This window comes from Lactuca sativa, chromosome 8 (assembly GCF_002870075.4).
Source record: "Lactuca sativa cultivar Salinas chromosome 8, Lsat_Salinas_v11, whole genome shotgun sequence".
In the NCBI taxonomy this organism is placed as follows: Eukaryota; Viridiplantae; Streptophyta; class Magnoliopsida; order Asterales; family Asteraceae; genus Lactuca; species Lactuca sativa.
This window is the reverse complement of record NC_056630.2, coordinates 27,461,947-27,477,897: the sequence shown is the minus strand read 5'-3', so window position 1 is coordinate 27,477,897 and position 15,951 is coordinate 27,461,947. Positions and strand designations below refer to the sequence as shown.

General features: G+C 32.2%; 1 protein-coding gene and 1 non-coding gene across 2 annotated transcripts; both read left to right on the top strand.

The window, feature by feature from the left end:
- The first annotated feature begins 4,437 nt into the window (after positions 1–4,437).
- On the top strand, positions 4,438–4,510 carry TRNAK-UUU (transfer RNA lysine (anticodon UUU)). The gene has a single exon. It is a non-coding gene; the product is annotated as a tRNA-Lys (tRNA).
- A 556-nt stretch (positions 4,511–5,066) lies between these two features.
- On the top strand, positions 5,067–9,272 carry LOC111913225 (protein ENHANCED DISEASE RESISTANCE 2-like). The gene is made up of 16 exons (XM_023908943.3): positions 5,067–5,550; positions 5,711–5,839; positions 5,920–6,023; positions 6,110–6,240; positions 6,311–6,360; positions 6,446–6,546; positions 6,776–6,871; positions 6,969–7,033; positions 7,217–7,288; positions 7,378–7,524; positions 7,617–7,879; positions 7,970–8,299; positions 8,377–8,571; positions 8,655–8,750; positions 8,829–8,930; positions 9,014–9,272. Exons 1-16 carry the CDS (start codon positions 5,380–5,382, stop codon positions 9,146–9,148), a joined length of 2,187 nt encoding a protein of 728 aa, XP_023764711.1. The 5' UTR covers positions 5,067–5,379; the 3' UTR covers positions 9,149–9,272.
- The last annotated feature ends 6,679 nt before the right edge of the window (positions 9,273–15,951 follow it).

Genomic DNA, 15,951 nt, shown 5'->3' with positions numbered 1-15,951 from the left:
TCTCTCTTAACAAATCATCATGTCAAGTTGCTATGGTGAAGGCAACCCAAAAGGACCATGCATAACGGGGTCAAGTACTTACCAAATATAGTTATAGCCTTAGACACTAATCCAACAGTAATCAAGCACATTCTTCTAAATCTTTTTCACTTTCCTCATTATCTATACAAACTATGCTTAAACTTTAACTCGGGTCTTATCGATTATGCATTGATTCTTCAATTTTGCATTTGTCATCATCATTGGAATCCTACTCTCTCTCTCTCTCTCTATATATATATATATATATATATATATATATATATATATATATATATATATATATATATATATATATATATATATACTAAGTGCGTTTCAAGGCAGTGCTAAGCACGACCCATGGTTGGTTCAAATATACATTCCAGACATCGTTGGTAATGGTTTTAGTAAACGATTTTATTCGATTAATGGTTTTGGTTATCGCTTAACCATAACTAGCCATAATGGTACAAAACGAGATAAAATAAAGTAGGTTGCTATAAACAGTGAAAATAAAAAAGTACACTGATAAAAATGTTAAGATTAGAGAGTACATTATAATTATAAGATTGCACTAGGCTCCAAGACTGTATCAGACACGTTACAACATCCTAGTTTTGATACTAGAAGATTGAATTAAACATGCGTCATTCCATTACAATATAAGTCATCAGACCAAGATTGCATAAAAGCCATAAATCCAATCACAATGATCCACAGTTGTAAAGAATTATTTCCATTTGAAAAATATAATACCTAAAATGGAGAAAGTTTTTTGGGATGTTTGTTGGTTTTGAAGCTGCCAAGAGTTGTCCCGAATGATATTTAAGTTAAGGATTTCCTTAATTCAAAGCAAAATTACTTGAGTTTGGTTCAAAGATTGTTTTTTTTATCTTTTTCAAAAAGAAAAATTAAGGAAAAATAATTTGATATTTTATCTGTCTGGGCAGAAAAAAAGAGGAGGATAAAGCACCCAATGAAGACGACAAGTGATGTTATGTTCTCATTTTAAAGTATAATCCTGGGTACAACTCTTAAAAAAACTTTTTTTTGTAAAATTTTGTAGGAAATCCATGAGTTTTTTCTTTTGTATTTATGGTTGTAGTGGTTACAAGTTATGGTGGCATTTAATGGAGTTTTCTCACATCAAAGTGTATAATTGGATTGATAGACTTGTTTGAATATGGGTGTTGGATGTACCAAAACCAAATATTATTCTTATTATCATGGATTCGAATTTATGAGTTTGGCTTTTGGTGTTGTTTTATCAACTTTAATGATGACACTTGGATTTCGATAAGATGATCATTAAATTCTCTTTCTTGCTTGTCTACTTTACATTTTTTTTCATTTTTCAATAGATCATCATGGACAATTGTCAAAGTGGATATCGTGATTTCATTGTTGTTACTTGTTGAAATTGTTTTAAGTCATGTGTTAACTATGTCGTTTGGGAAAAGGAAATAGCTCACCTTGAATTCTTGGATATTCATATTATTGTAAAAGATTTTTAATGTCAGATATTCTTTCAATTACTTTTGAAGATTACATTATTGGTAATTATATTGTAACCGATAAAATATAAAAAACTTAAACCAGTAAAAAAATAAACTTTATTTATAGATAGTTCAATAAATTAATCAAAAATAGCAACATTATTTACATAGATTTGTAAGAAAAAAACGTTAATCAACATCATAAATTTAAATATGAATCTAATTTGGCATCATCTTCATCTGACGTACTATCACTTTATCACAACGAAAATAAGTTTTTCGTAGATTATCTTCAAAAGTTGAATCAAGTTGGCTATCATCTTCATCTCAAGTGTTATATGACAAAAGAAGGTCATTGCAGATGGATTGCACCATTTTTCATATTTTCATTATTTCTATATAAATTTAAACCCAATTAACTTCACCTTGCTTTGTAAAAAAAAAATACATCAAGTCTAATGTTTCGTCACGTTACTTGTAGCAAATGAGGTAATATGTTACTCATGATTTACTTCATTGATTTTCATCTTAAAATATAATACCATATCAACTATCAAGTAATAATACTATTGTATTTTATAAATGTAACACCAAGTTCCAGGTATAATTGTTTGTGTGATTTTGGAATTTAAGACTTAAAGGTATAAGGTTTTTGGTGGCTAGCACATGGCGGTACAATCATCATAACGTTGCATCACCTGATGGATCACACCTCTTATTTATGGCACCACGACATGGTGGAGGCCAACATGCAAAACCCTAATTTGTCGGGCCTTAAACCCTGTTTACGGGATGTGATGGCTAAGGTTAGCTCACCATCCACCTCCATTACATCCCTTTCGACCAAAACAAGCCTTAGCCTCCATTTTTAGGTTCTTGAAGTTTCTTAGTGGTTTTTGGTGATATTGAAAGAGAAGAATGTGTCCTTTGAACATATATTTAGCAAGCAAGTTCCCCCACCATCTTATTGAACACATAATCTAGACCATTATAAGTCCAAAAGTTTAAGTATTTATGTGCTATTCTTCTAAATCTAGGCTTTTATGCATTTTTATCCATGTTTGGGATAGTTTGAGTGGATATATCCCATACATTTGGCAACTTTATGGATACTTGAGGTCCTTTTGTAGTTCCTTGTTCCAGATCTGAAGTATTATAGAGTTTTGATTCCATGCATGAGGTTTTGACCTCATTTTCACCATATTTGACCTAGCTAGAGTTCAAGACATGCATGTCCATAAAGCAAGAATTTTTATGAGGTATATAGGTGTAAGAAAGCCTTTTGGAAGAGAAAAGTGTGTGGCTTAATGGATTATGAGGTATATGCATGTCCATAAAGCAAGAATTTTCACCAGGAACAGTTCCCACGATGTGGCGATATGCTCCCCATGTCGTGGCGATTGGGGTTTCTTGCGACTGTTTGTCCTGAGGCTACCACGTCGTGGCAGATGCTTAGCCAGCAAAGTTGACTTTTGGTTGTTAACCTTGATCATCAACCGTTGACTTTTTGACCAAGATTGACTTTTGGTCAACTTGAGGGTTTTTAGGATATAGATTGAGGATGTACCTATGATTGTTGTATAGGTGGACCGTAGCACCAATCTTTGTTTCGTATGAGCTATGTTGATAGTTTGCTAGTCTATGATGTGGGTTTTCTTACTATACTTGGTAGTGCAGTATGTATCCTTGTAAGTAGGATATTAATATGTTTTAGTGATATGTTAGATTGGTAGATATGTTATGATTACATGTGTTTGTTGTTTATTGTTTGTTTGTTTGCATATGTCGACATATTGAGGTTAGGTTGAGGCGGTCATGCTTTGTGTTGTAGGCCAACAAACTCGGGTGGTCCAGTTGATATTGTAGGCCCAAGGAGAGCGATCCAACTTTATGTTATAGACTCAGGAGACCGGTCTAGGTGTATTGTAAGCTTTACGAGGCGGTCCAGTCAGACTATAGGTTCATGTGTACATGCATTGTATGTGTATTGTTGTGTGAGGTATTTTGGGGGAACTCATTAAGCTTTGACTTACAGTTGTGGATTTAAATGTTTCAGGTACTTCAAAGAATCAGGGAAGAGGAATGCATGATTGTACACATCACCCGTTGATTTTTGTTTGAAAAATGTTATTTGACACTTTGATTTTTATGGTTATGTTTTGAAACAATGAATTGGATAGCTTATGATTTTTATGAAAATGCCTTTTGGAAACGAAACATTTTACTATGATAAGATGATGCGGTCATGGGAAAATAATTTGTTGTCAGACGTACTCTAGTGGATATTTAATCCAAATTATACACTTGTTTTTGTATACTCTGATGATATGTTTATGTTGGTAAATTTTCATTTATGATAAAGAATGTGTATATTGGTTTAGCGGTATCAGATGTTTCAAAATGTGTTCATTTCATAAGTTGTTAAGGGTTTAAGTCTTGTGATAGACAGATATGTAGTTTAAAAGTATAAGATTTTAGAAGATGTGTATATTTACCATTCTAAAATAAATAAATAGATAGAGACATTTTCTCTATTATGAACCGATATTTTCTTAAAATTTTGTTTAATTTCTCTGATAAAACATCATCTCTAAAATATGAATGAACGTATTGCAAGAGAAGTAAAGTAAAATCATCGAAAGAGTTGGATATTTTCAATGTTAGTTTCTTTCTTACCATTTGATTCAAAAGTTTTGGTAACAAATTTGTCGGTACTCATAAACTTAAAACAAAATAATAGACATTCGTAAGGAGTTTTAAAAATGACTTCATTAATGGGAATAAAATACAATTGTATGAAACTATGAATGATATTATATAGGAATAAATAATAAATATCAGTATCATTTATATATCTTTTAAAGATCATTGTTCCTTTGCAATTAGTTAATAAGTATATAGATGCACAAAATGACAAGAAGCCGTTCTAGCTCAGTTGGTAGAGCGCGTGGCTTTTAACCACGTGGTCGTGGGTTCGAGTCCCACGGATGGCGATTATGAAGCTCTTAATTTTTTATTTTCAGTTCTCTTTTTGTTAATAATTCTGTTACTGATTATATCATTTTTGTCCAAATGTACAATGTGATGTGGAACTTTTATTAGATTAACTTTTTGTTCTTATATATAATTAACGTATTTTAATTTGTAATTATGTATGTGTATATCTCTGTCTATACATGAAGTAAACCAAGACAAAATGGGCTTTTGAGTTATAACTTTATGTTTTAAAGTATATTATTAAGTAATAATATAAAAGTATAATGATAATAACAAGAAAAAAGTTGAAAATACAAGGCTATAAAATAAAAAAAATAAATAAAAAGGTGTATTATTGCTTGTTACAACCCCGTATTAAATAAACAAAAGTAATAGTAGTAGCATTCGAAATCAAAAAAGTATATTCTTCCTATTATTACAAGCTCTATTAAATAAACAAAAGTAATGGTGGTAGCATTGTAAATTAAATTATACTATTTATTATCGGCATAACATAACTTAAAATTCTACAAATAGAAAATGGTATAAAAGCCACAAATGCATCAAAATGAAAAGTCTGTTCTTATTTCATTGATAGTTATAACGGGAGGAGAGGGAATAGAATCAAAATACAAGTTTCTTTGATTTCCCGGAGAATCTAACAAGAAGGGTTTGATCAGCTTTTTAGTTTTTAATTCTCTGATTCCCTTCTGTGGAATCAGAGGATCATCATCATTATCATTAATCATTACCCTTGTTCTTCCCCAAATATTCAATCTGTTTGCATTATAAGAAATTCAGGCGAAACAATCTTCTTGGTTGTTTAGGAATTCAAAATCTTGCGATTGACAAAATTATAATTTGAGGGTATCAATCTCCCGGAAAAATGGAAAATCAAACAATGGATGCGTTAAAATCTGATGGAAGAAGAATGGAGGGATGGTTGTATCTCATTCGATGCAACCGACTTGGATTACAATACTCTCGCAGAAGATATTTTATTCTCGAAGAAAATTACCTCAAGAGCTTCAAATCAAAACCTACATCAGATTCACAGGTACATTCTTCATTTCTAAACTTATCCAGACATTGATCGTAATTGTAGAATCACACAACACATTGTTGTTTGGATTATGATTATATGATGTTCTAGTTATGAATTCAATTACCTACATACAATTTCATCGTCGCTTTCAATTTCTTTCCAAAATTTTCAGAAACCACTAAGAAGTGCGATTGTAGATTCTTTCATACGAGTTAATGACAATGGAAGAGAGAGCTTGAGTAGAAAAGTATTTTTCATTTTCACCCTTTACAATACTTCAAATCACAACGATTGTCTCAAGGTACGCAACTATATATTCTTATCATCAAGAACATTCATTCTTCTTTTCACGTTTTGTTAATATCTCGATTATTCTTTCAGTTGGGAGCAAGCAGTCCAGAAGAAGCAGCTAGATGGATACACTCGTTACAGGATGTTGCAATGGAACCAGGAACAAATTCAAAGAGAAGATGGCAGCCATTTAGGTACACCCATGCATGGAGATCATTAAAAAATTCACAATGAATCTGAACACCTGCTCATAATCAAAACTTTTTTGTTTTCTCCACAGATTGGACGATTCCAAGAACACTACTCGTAAAAATTCTGTGGATTGGACCTCATCAGCAAACATGCATGTTGATGCCATGACATCTGACGTGATTGCTCCCTCCCATTGGAAAATCTTCGGTTGTAAAAATGGTATGATGGTAAATATATAATTTAACATTGTAAACTCTAAACTTCTTATCCTTTCACATTTTTTTCATAGGATTACGTTTATTCAAAGAATCAAGAGACAGTAATAATTCAGCTGAACGGGTATATTTTACACTTTTACTTTGCACACAAAGTGTTCGATGAAATGTCTTCCATTTTCTTAAACATACAAGTTGCCATTTTCCAGACTTCGAATGATCATCCTGCTATAATGGCTGTTGGTGTGATCGAGGGAACTTCAGAATCTGTTTTCAGAACTTTCATGTCACTCGGCCTATCTAGATCAGAGTAAAAAGTTCTTTTATTACGACGTTTTAAAGAGGTTGGCTAAAAAGACATCTCATTTTACCATATAGACACCCTAATTAATTTTTAAAATATTTTTATTGGTTGAAATTGCATTGTTTTCTAAAAAAGTATTAATAGAGTGTCTAAAAGATGTCTTATTAGCAGCACCCGTTATAAAACATTATCACATACAGTCTTACAGATATTTAACCAGTAGTCAAACAAACAGATGGGACTTCTGCTTCTACCATGGCAGTGTGGTTGAGCATCTCGATGGTCATACAGACATAATACACGTTCAACTATGCCGGGATTGGCTTCCATGGTAATAATTCTTAAAAAATAATATTATATTCTTATTATTACTGACTTCCAATAAGATTTTTTTTTATTTTGTCATATTACTAACATCTTACTTTTAGGGGAATGAGTCGAAGAGATTTACTTTTACGACGATATTGGAGAAGAGAAGATGATGGGACTTATGGTATTTGAAATTTTCATTTTAACTTTTTTTTTTTTTATCTTTTTACTAATTCGCAAAATAATAGCATTGTACTTTACTTTTTACCCATAATATTGATCAAAAGAGTAAAAGTAGGTTATTGTTTTGTGCAATTTTAGTTAATGAGATATTGTTATGTTGTAACTTTTTTACTTTTGTTGATAGTAATTCTATGCCATTCTGTAATCCATAGCGATTGTCCACCACAACAAGGCTACGTACGAGCTTGGCTTCAAAGTAATGTATGCTTTTCTGAATCAAATTTGATTCGTAAAAATGTATTTTTTGTTACTTACGAATGTGATTTTGATTGATTGATTATCCAGGTGGTGGATTTGTTGTGAGTCCTTTGAATCAAGGAAAAGAATGTGTAGTCAAACACATGCTTTCACTCGATTGGAAGTTATGGAGATCGTATTTGCCAAAAACACCTGCTCGATCCATGACTATACGCATGCTTAGCAGAGTTTCAGGTATTGATTTCATTTCAAATTTTCAATCGTAGAGAAAAAAATTGTGTATATTTACTGCACGCCAAGTGTTTGATGAATTGTCTGTTGTTTAGCGCTGAAAGAACTGTTTAAGGCGAAAGGAGGTGGTGAATTTCCGTCGGAGTTTTTAAACGGAGAGGTGGAGTCGTTTCAAACGGGAGACGAACAAATGAAACAAGAAGTCGAAGTCGACCCAATTCAAATCAATGAAAACGACAAAATGGAAGACGCGAATGATGCTCCGGTTTCAGGTTCTTCGAGTCTCATTGGATTAAACGACGATGAGTTCTTCGATATCCCTGAAGAATCCGACAAGAACAAACCTCATTCCGACACTGTATAACTTTTTAACCCTTTTTCACTTTTCGGAAACTAATCTCTGTGTACTGATTACTGATTATATACATAATTTTTGGATTTTTTGTAGCCTGGATTGTCGACAGCTGCTGGATTTGTGAAAAAGTTACATGTTCTTGCAGCTCAAAAGAAGGGTTACATCGAGTTACAAAACGTCGATTGGGATGCAAGTACTTCGCAATGTTTCGGGTCGACTTTGCTCCGAGATTTGACCCATAACACGCCATGTACGTGGTCGTCTTCTGATCCATCGTTGTTTCTTGTTCGTGGAGAAAATTATCTGAAAGACAACCAGAAGAACAAAGCCAAAGGGACGATGATGGAAATGATCGCTGCAGATTGGTTACAATCTGATAAACGAGAAGATAATCTTGCAGGAAGATCTGGTGGAATTGTTCATGTATAATCAAATCCATTTTCATTACTACACATTTTTACACAATAATCGAACAAAATTTATGCATAACGAATTTGCAGAAACTTGGAGGACAAGGTGGACCGGAGTTTTTCTTTGTGATCAACATACAGGTTCCTGGAACGACGACGTATAATCTTGTTCTGTATTACATGACTCGAACTCCATTGAAGGAATCGCCTTTGTTAGAACGGTTTGTGAATGGAGATGATGGTTTTAGAAACTCGAGATTTAAGCTCATACCATATATATCTAAGGTTAGTCTTGAATGGCAGAATCGTAATTTATCCACATAAATTTGGATTAATCATCAACGTTGTTTGTTTGGTTGGTTGGTTAGGGTTCATGGTTGGTAAAGCAGAGTGTTGGGAAGAAAGCTTGTTTGGTGGGTCAAGCACTCGAAGTCAACTATTTTCGTGGGAAGAATTATTTGGAGGTAATCTTTGACTTTCAAGGTCAAACAAACTGATTTTGACTTTTAGAAAATAGTAGGTTTGACTTTTGAATTTTGCAGCTTGACATTGATGTGGGTTCATCGACGGTGGCACGAGGTGTGGTGAATCTTGTTCTTGGTTACTTGAACAATTTGATCGTGGAAATGGCCTTTCTAATACAAGTAAAGCTTATGCAATATGATATTTTGATAGAAACTATGTATATCTGATTTACAGCTCACATGTTATATTACACTGACTGTAGGCTAACACTCAAGATGAGTTACCAGAATCACTTATCGGGACATGTCGGTTGAATCACATGGATACGTCTAAGTCGGTATCTGTGGAATCCATTGAAAAATCGATTAATAATAATAATAATAATAATAAGATGTAGGTGAGGTGATGTTTTATCTCGAGCCAACAAATGTATATATCATGTAAAGTTGATTTTTTTTTGATGGCTTGTAGTTGTGGATACGTGAATAATATGCACTCACAAAGAAAAATGTTTTTGGGTACGATTTGTTTCGAATCATCACTAAATAACTTGAACCAAAAATGAAAGATGATAAAAGCCCATTAAACTTTTATATAATTAAGGCCCAAATGAAATAAGTCAGACAACCTACATGCTTTTTTAGTTTTTGTTTTTTATTTTTAATTTTATATATCTGGGCTGAATAAGTCCATCAATTTGATCTTTTAGTGGGTCGTTGATTGGATATTTGTTGATATGAAGTACAATATATAACCCAATTTTAGGAAAGTATCAGAATCTGATGATTAGGTTGGAGTATTTTTTTAACGGTGTCTATAATTACACACATATCTTCTTCCTTTATTTAAATTAAAAATTAAAAAAAGATTTATAAGCCAAACAAATTAATCTAGACGATGTCTACTAAACTGGCTAGAAATATGAATAAAGAAATTTATCAAAATATTTGAAAAAAAACAAGACATCCACATCATTGTTTTCCTTCCTTTTCTTTTTTCAAATATTTGTCGTTTTCATTTCTTAAGGAGAACTGAACAAACCTACCTCAGTCCTCATATGACATGCAATTAATGGCTCAAACTTCGCCGCCGATAACGGTGATTTTCTCACAATCTTTATAATTTAAAAGTAGTTATAATACAATAATATGTATTTTATTAAAAATAACTAAATCGTAAATTTTTTTATAATACATTAATCTGTTATCTTTTTAAATACTATTTTTGGAGAAAATGCTTTTAGATGGAAGCACGCTATAAGAAAATGATCGTTATTAAGGGGATAATAACTTAGGAGATTAAGGAATTTTCGATTTTGTTTACATTTAATTATTTTTTTTACACCATTTAACAATGAATTTTCTTCCGTGTTCAAAAAGTGTCATTACATCCGGTTATTGCAGGTATATTAACAAAAAGTAAATTAAATTTTGTTTTATAAATCCATTTTATATATTTTTCTTATTTTGATAAAAAAAAAAAATAACCAAGCATTAAAAATAACTTAACAACCACCGTAATTATAATAAATGAAAATTATGGTGATATTCATTCAAACATTATTTTCATTTGGAACTTTAAACTTTTACAAGGGAAGATGTCTCTTCAAGTGGATGAGAATGTCAAACACTCCCACAATCATTGGATAAAACTCATGAAATCGAAAGCGTAACCAAATGTTCTAAAAAATTTAACAAATTTTAGTTTCCAACTTTAAACATCTAATCTAAGGCTAATATAATTTTCTAATAACTAAGACTTGAAAACTTGGGATGTCCGAGAAAAACGAAAATGGATAACCAATTGAATGAAATGAGATTTGAATGTTTGGTTGGGGTTATTCTGTTTTTGAGGAATTCGTTTTGTAAAGTAATATGAAACTATATATTTTGTAAAGTCTAAGATGATTGAATACACGTATTTGGGATACGAAAATGAAATATGAGAAGACTGCACGTTCCAATCGCTAAAGATACATAAGTCTTGGCACATTCATTTTCATTCCTTCGTTGCTATTAAAGGCAAATAGGTAAAATTGCATTAATAATTGGTTTTATTTATTTATTTATTTTTGCTGGTATCAAATATGAAATACTTGAATACAATGGCAAATGTTTATTACTATAAGAGTTAACTAAAAAAAAAGAACTCATGCTACACAATGGGAATGGGTTTTTTTTTTCTTTTTTTTTTTTTAAATTTATTTTTAACAGTTTATTGAAAGTCAGACTAGAAGCAATAAGATCCACAAAATATAGTGGAAAAATTATGAAGCATAGAGATATTTTTTGCAAGTTATGGAGACAATTTTTGTAACTCTTTTGTACATAGGGGTGAAACTTGTTAAAATACAAAAATATTAAACATATGGACTGGTTTGAAAAAATAATAAAAAAATAAAAAATAAAAAATAAAACTTTATAGGCACCCTTTCTGTAAATTAAAAAATTACAGGGACTAAATCTACAAAAATGTAAAACCTTTGTTGTATGGACTAAATCTATCAACATGTGTAACCTTTGTTGCATAGGACTAAATCTACAAAAAAGATTTTGTCGGACTAAATCTGCCAAAATATAAAACCTTTGTTACAGAGACTAAATATGTCAAAATGTAAAAGTTTGTGGAAAAACACTGAAAAAGGAAAATTGTATTGTCCGTAAACGTTATCCACCATAACCAGTGAAACTGCCAACCTTAACCACCATCATCACACACATTCAAACAACGGTTGCACCCAATACCTCTCCCACACTTTCTTCGTTTCCGAAAAGCCACCAAACCTCCACTGTCCAGATCAAACCTTCAATCATACGTGGTGGTGGTGGGAGGTGGGGTGAGCCATTACGATGAAGTATCAAGAAAAAATAACCCCTCCCTTAACCCTCTTCGTCTTCGGTCAGATTTAAACCGTAAGTGGTTGTAACACCAGTTCTAGGTATACATTACTTTTGTGTTTTTGGCACTTAAAGACTTAAAATATGAGGTTTAAGGTGGCCACGACATGTTGGGGAAGGCACCACAATGTGGCCTCACCCAATGATAAACACGCATTTCATTTCACCACGACATGGCATGATCTTGGCCACGACGTGACGGAGGCTAGCATGGAAAACCTTAATTTTCTAGGTTATAAGTCATATTTAGTGGATGTGGTGGATAGAGTTTTCTCACCCTAAACCTCCACCACATCCTCTCAACCTAAAGTAAACCCTAGCCTCCAATATTTTCATTTTGAAGCTTTTTTGATCTTTTGTGGTGTTTTGGTGACCTTAAAGAAGAAGAAGAAGGTGTTCTTGCTGCATAGATCCGACAAGCAAATCTCATCATCATCTTCTTGCACACATTATGGAATCTTGTTAGTCCAAAAGTCTTTATATTTTGTGTGCAATCATCTTAGACCTAGGTTTAGAAGCTTGTTCTTCATGGTCTTGATGATTTGGATGGATGGATTTCATAAAGTTGGCAACTTTATGGATCCTTGAGGTCCCTTTGTGGTTATATATTCCAGATCTAGTGTCTCATGGCGTCTGTGGTCTCATGCATGAGTTTTGAGCTCATTTCTTCCAATTTTGACCTAGCTTGGAAAATACATGCTTTGGACATGCATGTCCATAAAGCACAAATTTTTATGATGCATTTCTTCTAGTTTTGAGCTCATTTCTTCCATTTGCCAATCATTTTCTTCATCTCCTTAAAAAGAACTCGAGAACACATTTTTCTCTCATTCATTCAAGAACACACATTTCATTTCCCTTCATTTCGTTTCATTTTCATTCCTTCTCTTTCATTCCTTAAGTAAACTGAAAAACCTATCGTCAGTGGTGGTGGTTAGATATGGCAAATATACACCAACTAAATGGGGAAATAGAACAGAAAACTTTTAGGACATGATTTGAAATGGATAAATGGTTATGAGATCGTATATGTGATATTCTCTAAAAAAAATCATCAGTTTAGGATAGTTTTGATATTAGGGTTATGTCCATTGAATTATTTGGTCCCATTTATCCATCTTGAACCTTTAAAAATTTTCTAATATTTTATATTTTTATTATTAAAATTTCGAAATGATATTATAATATTATAGATGATGTTATAAATAAGATTTTTGTTATGTAATTACTAAAAAATATTGTTAGTGATTTTGTTATGATCTTTATTGATTTATCATTAAATTCATTTATTATGAATTTTGTATGACGATTAAACTTGTTGATATTGTTAAATTGTTATAAATTATTCAAGACATACTTGATAATAACTTTGATTCATTTTTAGGTAATGAAAATTCCAATTTCCAACATATAAATTATACTATAATATTAAGATCGTAAGTGGTATGTCCGATACACACAAACTCAATGAGTATTTAATAATTGGATATCTAACTAATGTGGTCAAATTTATGATACAACTTTATAATCGTTTATAATCGAGTATAAGATTGAGATTATCAATACCAGTCTTATTACTGTTCCTAGTGGTGGGAGAAGGAGAGGCGACAACGACAAGATGTGAAATCGGTGTTCGTTGATGGAGGTGGTTGCCGAAGATACATATCACCCAAGGGGTTTGTTATTGAAAATGGAAAATGGAACAAGATGAATATGATTTTATTACAAGTTTAGCCCTTTTTAGTTCATAGTTTTTCTTAATTTGGAATAAATTACAATTTTAGCCTTTTTAGATTATAGCTCTTTTTAATTTGGTTTGAGAGCAATATCGTTATTTAACACATACTACCTCCGTCCCAAATTGGTAGTCCACTTTTGACTTTTGAAGTCTTTTTTCTTCAACTTTGACCTTAAATATTTTTATTTGTGTTATATATTACTTGATAAAACTTATAACAATGAAAATACATTTAAAGTGGAGTATTTAACAATGTCCATTGACAGGTGTCAGCCAAAGGGATAAGCCGTCTACCATTTTGCAACCATACGAAGCATTTGCATCAATTTTTCTACAAAACTTTTGACTAAAAAAACCCAACCACAGGGACTAAAACTGTAAATTACTCGAAAATTAATTCATAGGAATTTGAGGTGACTGAATAGTGGTTGATTGTTGAGAAGTAAATCCACCGACGATTTTAAGGTATGGTTGTCTTGTTGGTGGGACACCGTACCAACGATGACGGTGACCTTCATTTACTATATTTTGCCGACGATTTCATTCCATTCTTACGAAGTTCAGAACCGCTGATGATCCCTGCTGTCTCCGGTCACTCAGCCGTGATGTAAGTGTCGGCGGTTGCCACCGACAGCACACTAATGTTAATTTACACAATTAACTTGTAAAAAAAGAATACATTCTTTATTTTATTATTTCTTTTCATCAAATAACCTCAGCATCCTATTTCTTTATCAATATGTTTGCTTCGGTTAGAGATGAACATAATAAAAACGTTTATTGGTCTTTTTATTCAACAATACTTGAAAGTTGAAACTGCCTTTTATTACATTTTATGATTTTATCAGTATATTTCTTTGTTATGGTTGATTTTGTTGTAAAAACAAGGACTATTATTATGATTTTTAAAATTAATTATCGGCTTTTAATTTTTATCATCAAGTAAGTTTTAGGATTTATTAATTTTTATCATCAATAAGTTGAAAGAGGTTGACTGCAACATTACCGTTGAATTTTTGATGGTGTGCTCTATCAACATGTTTGCTTAAACGGTTTGGAATCCATTACACAAACCCATTTAATTCTTGTCAATTTAATCGTTAACAGGTTTAGGGTTTAGAAATTAATGTGTCGTGTTATGCCACATTGAAACAGTAAATTGAATGAAAGAGTGTGATTCTAAGATTACCCGTTTAATTTTCGTGTCGTTTTGTATCAACCATTTTACTTAAACAAGTTTGAAACACTTAGCCAAACATGTTTGTTTTGTGAAGTTAACATGTTATATCAGTTTTTGCTAGCTCTAATATAAGAGACGTATAAAACAAGGATCATATTGTTGTCTTCCATGCCCAAACTAATAGATTGCTTTTTCTTTTCAATTTAAAATTTTAAACCCCTTTTCCATTTCTAAAAAACGGAACTATATAATGTTATAATAGAAAGAAATATGAGCCTTAATTAAAAAAATGTATAAATGCATTGCTATTTTAGAAGAAAAAAAAAAACTGAAAGTAGGATGTTGTAATAAGAGAAAATGAAACTACGATACATCAACAAGAAGAAAGTGATATTACCATGCTTTAATTGATCAATTTTGGAACCAGATGAATCCGGATTGAAGCCCGATCCGGGAATAACCCGAGTATACCTCCAAATTATTGGTCTGATGGAATCCCACATGCCTAACCAGACATGCCAATTGACCTATCAATGTTGGATCAAGTTCGCCCGCAAGTAGAGTTGAGTCGGGCCCAATGTACCTCTAGAAAGTATGTATGTTAATATGGTATAGCCCATCCCTAAGCTACGGGTATACCCTCGTTATACTGAACTAGATATATATCGAACTAAGTATATACTGAGCTTCATATATACCGAACCAGGTATATACCGAGCTAGATATATACCGAACTAGGTATACACCGGACCAGATACCTACCGAACCACAAAAACTAACGATTAAGATGCGAATTTATATGACAACATTACAATAGTATGTTGGAACTCAAAGAATACAACCTGAATTGTGATGAGTGACCGAAAGATCCTATTACCAACGAGTTACAACTATTAAACCACCAGTAAGTACAGCAGCATGTACCTTCGAGTATACGGCCATAAATGCGACAAGATGGCAGACATGCTCGGTGTATAAAGAGGTTATCACCTCTTCATCTCGACTATAAATAAATAATGAAAATCATTTAATCAAGTACGTAAACAAAATGTAACACTTAGTTTTTGGATGTTTCTATTATCGGGATAGGGGATCGTAAATGGATTGAGTAAAAGTCTTGGGCTTCAAGGGGATAGATTTTAGATCCTATCGGATGTTGATAATTTTGGGTTAATTTGATTAAAGTCATCGAATCATGCTTCGAAGAAAAAGGGTAAAATGGGAAAAGTTACATATTAGGCTTATTGCATGGATTATGGTTTTAGTTCAACATGTATTAAGCCAAAAGTAATTATATAGGGTTGTGGGGCTCGTCATTACCTTTCCGTGCATATAAAGATCATCAAAAACGAAGTTGAAACGAAGACGTTATGACTGTTTGGAGT